Below are 11,907 nucleotides of genomic sequence, written 5' to 3'. Positions count from 1 at the left end.
TGCAAAGCTAGGTTTGAAACGCAAGTCTTTTTCTCATTCTACAACTCTTTTTTTCCATATTATGCTAGAGTTGGCTCTCAATAGACCTCCTGCAACTTCTTTCTCATGAGGCTAAATTGGTGATAGACCCATCCACTGATATGTGTCAAAACCTGAATCTGAAAGAATAAAAGTTCCAAATGTCAATCTGAAAAATACAGTCTTGATACCAGTGCTTTCAAGACTGTATTTTTCAGTGGCTTTGTTCTTTGTGCTCACTTAATGATTGAAGGAATGTTAGTCAGTGAGTCTCTGAGCCAACCAGAATCTACCCCCAGACAGCAGCTGAGATAAAGCCTTAAGATCAGACTCTGATAAGTGCATATGTGTAAACCTGTATTACTTTCTCCAATTACTTTCTCCTCAAAAGAATTAACTGTATTAGCCCTTCATGCCTTCTAATTTTAGATGTCTGCCTGAGATTTTGCCATTCTAGTAGGTTCTTTACAAAAGTTCTAGTTTTCACAAGTTCTAGTTCATCAGTGAATACCACAGAAAGTAAAGAGCTCCTTCAGGAGGTATCTAAATACACCCACATTATCAAGTTTAATGCTGTCTAAATTTTCTTAGTAGAATCTGTATAGTAAACCAAGTGATCCACCCCAAGATATCTTGAGCACTTAGGAATAAATACCCTTTCTGAAAAGCTTCCTTCATCTTTTCCTTTCTTCTAACCTATGGATAATTATGTCTAGCTAGTCTTTAAATTTCTACCTCATGCCTTCTCATTGGTTAATTGGTTCCCCTAAAGAAAGAGTTAAAAGGAAGACTGTTTTTGTATTCTTAAGTTGTGGCCTTGTGGCCACTTCTAGGTTCTCCCTCTGCTACTATCATTGAGGTACATGGTGTTCCATTTTCTTTAAAATGCTAATGTTGCTCTGATTATAACTTTGTATAATTCCATATCTCCCTGTGCTTCACTTCTCCTAAAACATTTTTTACCCTCATCAAGACCTCCAATCCATGACTTCTCAATGTTTTTTTCAGTTTTTATCTTACCCTTTCTGACTTTATTTCTCTTCACTAATTCTACAGTTAACCAATTCAGTTCTCAGTACAGTATCTACAAATCCCTTGACCATAACTGATCATGATTTGCCAAACCTCAACTCTGAATTACCCCCATCATCACCTTCTTTTGTTCTTCTGGTTTACATACTGCTAGATAGTCCACTATAGATTTGTTAAGTGATCTCAACAGGGCTAACAAGGCAATTCTTTTATACCTCTCTGACTCTCACATACCAACAATGACTAATCCAGAATTTCAAGTTTTCTATCATATCCTGTCATCAAGAACTTTGCCTCATACTTCACCCCAAAAAAATACCCCACAATTGAAGATATTTGTTGAAAAGTCCCTTGCTTCTTCCCTTCTTGTCATCTCACATCAGTCACTTTTCTCTCACACCTATCTCTTATGAGGAGATGAGCTTTCTCTATGCTTATGTTGTATAAACTTTTGTGTCGGCACCCTTGGTCCCATCTGATTCTGTCTTCTCCAGCAGATTGTCCTTCTTCACTCTGTATTATCTTCAATTTCTCCTCCATCTTCTTCCTCTTTCCCTCCTGCCTATAAATCGTGACCATGTCTTTTCCCATATGAAATTAGTGAAGGCAGTAGCAAAAAGAAAAAGGGAAAAAAAACCACTTGATCCAACCATCCATACTAGCTTTTGCCATATATTTTATTTTTTCCTTAATCTATAACCTTCTTCAGAAAGCTGCCAACATTGGATGTCTCCACTTTTTTTTTCTTACACTTGTTTCTAAACACTCTGCAATATGGCTTCTGACCTTAGTCTACTAAAACAGCTTTCTCCAAAGTTTTAACCATTGATATCTTAATTACCAGATTTAATGAAACTCAATTATCATCTTTATGAAGATGATTCCAAATCTGTGTATCTAGCCCTACTTTGTCTTCTGACCTCTAGCACTGTCACTACTAGTGTCTCTTCCTTTTTTTTTTTCCTGAAGCAATTGGGGTTAAGTGACTTGCCCAGAGTCAACTTCAGGGCTGGTGCTCTATCCAATACACCAACTAACTGCTCCTATAACCTTATTTCTCTAACATATCTTCGATGAACCTAATTGTCTTCTCCATTAGGAAGAGAGTTTAGTGCAGGGAGAGTTGTTTTTGTCTTTCTTTTGTACCCTCAGTGTTTACCACAGTTCCTGTCACATATTAAGCAGTTATCAATTCTTGTTGATTAACTAACTTCTAATTGATAACGTACTTTGATTTTTTCACCTTAAAGATGAGCAAGCATAGAAACTTTAATAAAACATATTCCCTTTCCTTATTCTCACTTAGTTCAGACAAATCTGTCCTTAATGCTAATCAACTAGGGGGAAAAAAAAGTTAGTGTAGGTTTGTTTAGCCTATGAAGGAAGTGCCAAATTAGTCAACTACTTCTGTTTGGGAGGGGAGAATGCAAAAGAGGAAAACAAAAATAGAAATGCTAGTATAAAAGCAAAAGGAAGAAAAATAAACCAACAAGCTCTTCTGGGGCCTAGGGTAGAGGACTAAACCAATAAGGAAATAGTGTCTTAAAGATGGGTATCAAGTTGACTTAAAGCCAACTGATTTAGAGAACTCTTCCTTCACCACCCTGTCTCTACTCTAAGGGCAATGTACCAGTGTAGAATGGTGTGAAAGTTTTGGCCTATCAAGAGAAAAACAATCCAGAGCAGATATTTAAGAACTGCAATCTAATCAAGGCTTGTTTTTAATATATGTGCTTTTAGTCTGGTTTAGTAATTAGACAATTGCCAGAAGGAGTTATCAAGAAAGATGCATGTGATTTAACTATTAATGCCTGCAACTGTGTGGCCAGCCCAGGTATGTGGCCAAACCCAGGTAATTCATTCTCTTATCTGTCTGCCTCAGGTTCCTTATTTGTAAAGTGGGTATAACAATACCTTTTACACATACCTCACATGTTGAAATGAGAAGCCAAAGCCTTAATTAAATTTTCTTATTCACTACTGCCATCCCACTTCTATTTTAAATTTTTACACTTAAAAAAAAAAAATGACTCCTAAATAGAATCCTCCTATGTAACAAACAAAACAGTTCAACACATTGGCCACATCTGAAAATGTGTGCCTGATTCCATACTATCATTTATCCCTTCTTTGTGAAATGAAAGGCTTGTTTCCATCAGCTCTCTGAAGTTATGACTAGTTACTGCATCAGTCAAAATTCTAAAGTTTTTCGGTTTTTTTCCTTTATATTTTATGGTTACCATGTAAACTGATGTCTGGTTTTGCTTCCTTCCCTCTTTATCACTTCGTGTCTTTTTTCACATTAGTTGATTATTATGGTATAGTAATATTTCATTACATTTATATATCACAATTTGCTTTAATGAAAATCATTATTAATTCACTTCTTTGCTATAAAAAAGTTATTATAAATATTTTTTTAATTATGGAGAGGACCATGCCTTCTGTTGAATGATCTTCTTGGCATATATGACTAATAATGATATCCCCAGGTCAAGAGGATTTTACAGTTCAGTGAATTTTCTAGTACAATTCCAAGTAGTTTGGAATTGTATTAAAGATTTTATTCCACATTTCCAAGCCATTGTATGACTTTGACTAGAATATGTTAACCAGTGTCTAGAACTATTAAGGAATATCCCTTACAGTTACAGTCTAAAAAAGGAGATTATAGCTCTGCTTTGAAAGACATATTTAGGAAGAAAGGGAAATCCAGCCTTCTAGGATCTTTGCCTTAGGTTGTATGGCAAGGAAGAAGTCAATAGGACTAAACTTATTCTTAAAATAATATAAATCTAATATCACTGAGCATCAACCTCTATGAACAATGATTAAGGAATGGTGGATAAATGTATGATATAATAGTGTTATATAATGCAATTTCACCATATATTATTAGCACATATCATAGGTGTAATATTACTAATCAGTCTTATTCATGAACTTAGGCTAGTTTTCCCTTACTAGAAATTTGATTGACTAAGGAAATAATTTCAGATCTTTGATAGATCTTGCTTGTCTCTGGTACAAAATAGCTAGAAAAGTCAGAGTCCCTCCCTGAGGTTTTCAAGACCAATATTAGCAATATGACACAAACAAGAAAGTTGCATTCAACTTTATCAATGCTTTATCCTGGATGACCACCCTTTCCCTTGTAATGACTAAGTAAATTTCCTTTTGTTAGCTATCGGATGGATTGCAAATAAAAAATTTATTCCAGATTTGGAACTAAATTATCAGGGGACCAGCCTGTTTCTACAGATACACACAATACAAAGAAACAGGAAAAAGGGGAAAAAAGTAGACTTAAAACATTACAGGGTCACAAAAATCTCAGAACTGGAAGAGACCACAAAAACCATCTATTTTCAACTATAACTGAGCAAGAATTCTAATGAATATACAACAAGGAGTCATCCAAACATTGCTCAGATTAATCTAGATTGTTTTGAGATAGGTAGAGACAGATTCAGAGAGATTGATTTATAAAATCGAGCAAAGGCCTAAAACCTATGTGTGTGTGTCTGTGTGTGTGTGTGTGTGTGTGTGTGTGTGTGTGTGTGTGTATACATATATATACACATTGTATATTATACATTTGTACATGTATATATGTATGTATATTTGTGTGTATACATATACATAATTACATATATATATATAATCTCCTCAATTTTATCTTTAAACTACTACCCTGAGCAGATAATAATATTTTTTAAAGATGAAGAAGATAAAACCCAATTAGATTTTCCCAAAGTATCCCAAAGAGAGGGAAAGGACTGCTGAAACTCTCCCTTCCCCTGTTCCCCACCATTGCCATTGCCATCTGTCCCATTTACTCCTCTGATGAGAACTGTATAGATTCTGATTTAATCCTGGAGTACTTATTCCATTTAAATTGAATTGTCTCCTTTCAACAAATAAAACAACATTTTTTTTAACTGGAGTCATTAATGTAAATCATAGGAAACATACAAAATGCCCTAGTCTCTTTCTCCCTTTACTATGGGCCTCAATTATGGCCCACCACCTCAAACTGAAAGGAATTATTTTAAACAAATACAAGGGGAACTTAGCCCAACTACTAACTATCTCTAATATGCCTCAGTTTCCTTATCTGTTAAATGAGGGGATTGCATCCAGATCTAATATTCTAAACTCCTTTTTAAATATCCCAAACTTCTCTTGGCACTTAACTGTTTTCTCCTTATTACTTTCTTTTAGGAGTTCCTCTTAAGACCATACTATTTTGAGATCCATTTAGGAAAGTCAGTCAGCTATAAGGTTGCCCAGGGGAAAAATAGAATATTTCCCTAAGATAATAGGATTCCAGGCTAGATAGGACCTTGGAACACCTCTAATCTGACATCTATTTTGCAGATTTAGAAATTGGTATCTTTTTTTTCTTTCCATAGACCATAGATACTAATTAATATTTACAGCATATTTTTTAAAAGATCTGGTACAATTCAATAAAATGCCCTCTGGGTTGAGATGCTCCTTTTCCTGTTTATTAAATGACTAACCTCCTTTTTATCCCTTGTGTTCCCTAGTATCAGTGAGCATCAACAACCTGTACCCTGGCTGTGAAAATGTAAGTGTGAGGAGTCGGAGCATGATGTTTGAACCAGGCCTCACAAAAGGGATGCTTGAAGTCTTTGTGTCTCCTTCCCACCATTCACACTGCTCAGCCGATGACCAGTCAACCAAAGCCATAGACATCCAGAACGCCTATTTGAATGGTATGCTCCATTTGTATTTTCTATGAAGTGGGGCTATTCTTTCCTAAAGGCTACTGAACCCCTTAAATTTTTTTTAAAAGAGGATTTATCTCAAAATTGTAAGCTACTATAGAGATCCCCAAATGTTACCACACTTGGAAGCAATAAGTGAAAATGCAAAGTACAACCAAGATTATGGATGAAGTCTAAGGAAAAGGATCAGTGGAGGGATTGTCCATATTAGCAAAAATCAATGCTTGAATGTGACTATTCCTTAGAACAAGGTTTGAAAACACTCTACATTTAGTCCTTAAAACAACTCAATGAAGAGGGTACTAATTCCCCAGATGAGGAATCTAAGGTTAACAGAGTTAAATTAACTTGTCCCGAGTCCCACAGCTATGTCTGAAACAAGACCCAAATCCAGGTCTTCCCATGTTTTTAGATTCTTCAGCATTTCTTCAGCAATCTGATATCATGGACTAGTAGTGAACAAATCATTTAACTTTCAGAAGTATATTTATAGGCCATTTCCAAAATGTAATCTTTTATGTACTCATGGTCTGTCAGGACCATACTAAGTGCTACCAAGAGACATACATCATATTGTAGAAAATAAAGTACTTATACCAAGCAGAGTTTAAATTATGAGTTCTACACTTTAGTGTCTATAAAATCATTTGTTGTTGTGATTTTTCAGCATGTTCAATTCTCCATGACCCCATTTGGAGTTTTCTTAGCAAAGATAATGGTGTGATTTGCCATTTCCTTCTCCAGATCATTTAACAGATGAGGAAACTAAGGCAGAGTTAAGTGACTTGCCCAAGGTCACATTGTAGTAGTTGTCTGAGACCAGATTTGAACTCATGAAAATTAGTCTTCCCAATTCTAGCCCTGGCAATCTATCCACTATGCTACCTAGCTGCCTCATAAAAACATTGGGAGGCCATTTAACCTCTGGGGCTATTTTTTTTTAACCTAATCACATGGGAATCCTAATAACAATCCTAATACCAGCTACTTCATAAGTTGTTATGAGGAAAGCACTTTACTAACCTTAAAGTATTATATAAGTATAGCTCATTAAGTATACATGTGGTACAATAATAGCAGGTGACACTTATAGAGTATTATAAAGTATGTAAAGTATTTTATATACATTTGCTCCTTTGATCCTACAGTAAACCTGGGAAATAAATTCCCATCTTATAAAAGAAGAAATTAAGGTTAATTTGCCTGAGGTCACAGAGTTGGAAAATGATTTCAACTCAGATATTCCTGACTCCCAAATCTAGCCCTCTATCTCCTATTAACTGTATTTCCTTAGTGTTGAAAGGACCCATGATTTCATTAGGGTGGATACCTTCAACCAATACAGATCCAGAGAAGCTTTTGCTATTTGAAGACACACAATAGTCTTTATTTCTCTCTCTACAGGAGTTGGTGATTTCAGCGTATGGGAGTTCTCTGGGAATCCTGTGTATTTCTGCTGCTATGATTATTTTGCAGCAAATGATCCCACTTCAATTCATGTAGTGCTTTTCAGCCTTGAAGAACCTTATGAGATCCAATTAAACCAAGTGATTTTCTGGCTTAGTTTTCTAAAGTCACTTGTCCCTGTTGAAGAACCCATAGGTAATACGTATGTATGTGAATGTTTCTTTGATAATGAGGACGTTGCAATTTCCTGTTTGATGTTAAGCTTTTCTTTTTCCATGTGTCTCCTACTGCTCATGATTCCTAAAGGCATTTAACATATACATAGCACTTCTTAAATGTCAGTATCTTGAGCTAATAAATTGTATATTTCTGCATCTCTTTCCATGTTCAGCCTTTGTAATCTCATGTACACTTTTGTGCTGTATATCTGACAAAACTTTTTTGTTCTCTTAAATGGTTAAAAAAATACACTTATGGGATTTATTATTTATACTTCTTCAAAAGATCACTTCTTAGTTCTTCTCTCAAGTGCAGTTAATGACTGGTCATTTCTCACCATCCTTTGAATTATATTTTTTATTATATTTTGAATTATAATTTTTTTTAACTTGGAGCTATCATTTCTGTTTTATAGAATCTAAAAACCTTTGAGATTCCTCTAATATTTCTCAAAAGAGAAAATCCATTTGAAATATAAGGAGCCATATAGTAATACTAAAAAGTAATCGTTGCTGCCAGTTTTTTATTATTCAGTCATATAGTTGACTTCAGGATTCCATTTGAGTTGTTTGTTTTTTGACAAAAATGTTGGAGCAGCTTGCCATTTCCTTTTCTAGCTCATTTTACAAATGAGGAAACTAAGGCTCACGGACACACAACTAGTAAATTTCTGAGACCATATTTGAACTCCAGAAGTTTTCCTGATTCCAAGCCCAGTTCCCTCTTCACTGAACCACTGTACCATTACTTGCTGCCAATATTAGACCCCTACTTTATGAGTCAAAGCAGTTGGATTTCCTACCACCAGGGGGCAATGTTCTACTTCAGAATTTCTTTTCTGCAAAACAATGAAATGTGTGAAGTGTTGTGACCTAATTAATATTTTAAAATAAAGATAAGGAATCTTGGATCAAAGACTGCTGACCCAATGAGAAAAGGGGATTATAAAAATTTTTAATGTATTTTATTTCATTTGTCCTCATCTTTATAAGTTTAGAATTGAGAACATAAAATTCTATTTGGGAAAAATAACAAATAACTAAAAAATTAATGTCCATTTCATTAGATGGAGAGAAGAGAAAAGAAGGAAAAAGATAGACAAAGACATACAAAAGTAACAGAAAGACAAGTAGGGATACACATATACGGACATGCTGGAAGAAAAACAGAAACAAATACATGAAAAAGAGAGAATTTTATGGAGTAACATCTCCATCTTATGGCTATTTAGGATATTACCTCTAAAGACTTTTCCTTACATAGTCCATATTTAAAATTATCTATATTATTAAAACCTACTCATTTATTTAGAATTTTAATATTTGCAAAGTGTTTTCTTTTAGCATTTGATATTGATTCTTGGGTTTTTGTCTCAATATCTAAAATGGAATTAAATTAATTGGCCAGATAGAGCCTAATAATTATTGCATTTTCCCATCTATCTAATAAATACAAAATAAAAGTGAGTCATCCTTCTTTCATTAGTTCTGTCATAGAAAAATCAAAGCACTTTCAAGTTTGAAAGTAGAGACCAATTTAACAAAATCAGATTGTCTAAATGTTGTTATTGAGGACAGGGAATGAAATGGAATAAAAAAAAATCTCTTTTGTTTCTTTACCTAATGGGAGAGCCATTCTTCACCAGTAAAATCTCTGTAAAATCCCATTCTTATAAGAAACTTGTAAGTTTAAAAAGCTATAGGAATATAGTAGTAGGTTTCAATTTTTTAATGTATGTGTGTAGTATTATGATCTCATTCATATTGCCATATTGTGTCTTTCTCTTTCTCATTCTTTTTCATGGTATCTTACAGGCTTTCCTACTTAAACTCTCCCCTAAGTGAGAGTTCATTGTTTGTGTAAGTACTGTACAGTTACATTCATACCAAAGTATGAATGTTGTGGACCATTTATCATCATTGTCATTTCTGTAGTATTACGGGGTATCCAAAGAACTTTTCATAGATCTTTTAAAAAGAATCATCATTGGTGGTTACATCTCCTTGCAAAAGATAGTCACATAGATATATAGTATCCAAAAGAGTAGCATTTCTTGAAATAAAATCTTATTGGATTGGTCATGGGAAAGAGTAGTTATTAGAATTAGTTCCATCCTTGTTGCTTCCATGTCCAGGGTGAGGGCAAGATTCTGAAAAGGGTCCATAGATAATATTAGGACAGTCAGTTTGCCATCTTTGAGGTCCACAGACATAATTGTAAGTTCTTTTAGTTTATTTTCCTACCTACACTTGGGAAGATCTGGAATGTTACCTATTTATGAAATGAATTCTGCTATAGCTAAATATGGAAAATGAAAGAGAATGAGGAATAAATGTTTTCTTCCTAAAATTTTATTGTTTTTTTTTCCCTCTCTACCAGCTTTTGGCGGCAGGCTAAAAAACCCACTTCGAGTAGTCCTGGTGGCCACCCATGCTGACATCATGAATGTTCCCCGACCCGCTGGAGGTGAATTTGGTTATGATAAAGATATGTCATTGCTGAAAGAAATTAGGAACAGGTAAGAAGCCATGTTGTCAAGACAGCCTCAAATATGTATTTGCTCTAAAGCAAACACTATTTACAGGAGAAACAAAATCAAAAAGACTCACTGAGTCAATCTTTTTCTGGGAGGCAAGGAAGTAGAGGGGAAGAGCCTGTGTTTTCCTATCTCACTCAGGCTGAAAGTTCAGCAACCACTCACAAGCTTAATTCTATTACTGGTTATCATGGGAGCACCTGCTCTGTTTTGTTTTTTTTAGTTTGTTTGTTTTTTGTTTTACTTGGATGGGTTTGTCCCTTCTTCAGCAACCTAGTGGTCCTCCTTATTGGAGTTTACTATATTCTTGTCAGATGAAGTCAGATGAAGAGTCATCCAATTGGCTTAATACACTGTAGTTTAAGAACTCCTAAGCTCAAAAGATAGACTAGCCTCAGCCTCCCCCAATTTCAGGAAAAGCAGGTGTGTCCTATCACACCAAGTCCCTTTCATCTACACTTAGCTACACTCTTTCTTGGGTGTGTGTAAGCAGGGATCGGGGTGTTTTTTCAAAATGTCTCTCCTGCTTTATATAGCTCCTAGAGCTTAGAGTTAATATAATCATTCTAACAATTAACTTTGTTGAGTACCCTCTGACCATAAGACTTGGAGGAAATTTTTACTCAGGGCTGAAAGGGACTGCCAAGGCTCATCCAGTCTATCCCTGTATTCATTTTAAATGCAGTAAAGTTACTCTTCCACATCACAACTTTCCTCTGTTATGTTTTCAATATATCACAGATTGGCATAAGAGATTAACTGGAAATTTGAGGGGTTTTGCAGAAGCTACAGATGATATGCCAGAAGATACCAGAGAAAATTTAGATATTCAGAAATATGTAATATGTATGTATAGTATTATATAATATCAACATATTTTAAGTTTTGTTACCATAAATATACCCAAATTTTACATTAAAGCACTGTAATACTCCATTAAAGAAGAAGGTAAAATTCAGATTTCTTCTCTGGTAAGAAAGAAGGACCAAAAAATTTTGCACAGATTTTCCAAATCACAGGGGCACTGCACCCTAACCTCCATGATGTGAAAGGGATAATTGTACTTCTCTTCAAAGCATCTAGAACAAAATGATGTGCATCTCTTTTTAACTAGATTTTCTATCCATTTTTCTCCTACATCTTTCTCTTAGATTTGGGAATGATCTTCAAATTTCTGACAAGCTTTTTGTTTTGGATGCTGGTGCTTCTGGATCTAAAGACATGAAACTATTACGAAATCATTTGCAAGATATAAGAAGTCAGATTGTTTCTGTAAGTAGGACCTCCCATGAAGGCTCTTGTCTCTTTAAGTTAGAGCTCAAATTTCTAAGAAAATATTTTATAATAGATGCCAACTTAATATCTTCCTGTATAGCTCTACTGAAATGCGAACCCTTCTTTTTATCCCATCTTGATTTTTAGTTCAATAGATCAATTAAATAGATATTTGTTGGGGCAACTAGGTGGTACAGTGGAGGTACAGTTTCAAATTTGACCTCAGACACTTAATATTTCTTAGTTGTGTAACCCTGGGCAACTAACTCACTTAACCCCAATTCCCCAATTGTATCAGCAGGAGAAAAATAAATAAATAAATACTTATTAAATATTTATGAAAATGTCAACAAGCATTTATGAAGCTGGGCATTGCTAAGGAAATACAAATATAATAAGCAGAAAGGACAGTTCCTTTATAATAGGCACATGTTGAATGTTTACTGATTAATTGATTTTAATGGGTCAAGATAAAAAAAAAAAATGAGGAGGTAAAGCATTGTGCTAGATGGCTGGGGCAAGAAAAGCAAAAATAAAGTCCCCAATCATAAGGGCTTTGAATTCTACTGAGAAAAACAACTGTGCAAAGATAAGGATAGGGTAGTATGTTCGATAAAGACTTGGACCTGGAATCAGATCTGAATTTGAATCTAGTAGCATTCACTA

The 11,907-nt window shown here is 34.7% G+C and overlaps 1 protein-coding gene across 3 annotated transcripts in view; it reads left to right on the top strand.

Annotated features, from left to right (window-relative positions):
• The window catches only part of DAPK1 (death associated protein kinase 1), a 228,293-nt gene that overhangs the window by 206,935 nt on the left and 9,451 nt on the right, over window positions 1–11,907 (top strand). For all 3 annotated transcript variants that reach the window (XM_031937794.1, XM_031937789.1, XM_031937801.1), the window contains 4 exons: window positions 5,604–5,792; window positions 7,209–7,406; window positions 9,810–9,948; window positions 11,118–11,238. In XM_031937794.1, coding sequence (XP_031793654.1) covers window positions 5,604–5,792; window positions 7,209–7,406; window positions 9,810–9,948; window positions 11,118–11,238 — 647 coding nt within the window. The remainder of the gene's footprint in view (window positions 1–5,603; window positions 5,793–7,208; window positions 7,407–9,809; window positions 9,949–11,117; window positions 11,239–11,907) is intronic.

Source organism: Sarcophilus harrisii, chromosome 1 (genome assembly GCF_902635505.1).
Source record: "Sarcophilus harrisii chromosome 1, mSarHar1.11, whole genome shotgun sequence".
In the NCBI taxonomy this organism is placed as follows: Eukaryota; Metazoa; Chordata; class Mammalia; order Dasyuromorphia; family Dasyuridae; genus Sarcophilus; species Sarcophilus harrisii.
The sequence above is the reverse complement of the archived record's forward strand: the minus strand, read 5'-3'. Positions and strand labels throughout refer to the sequence as shown.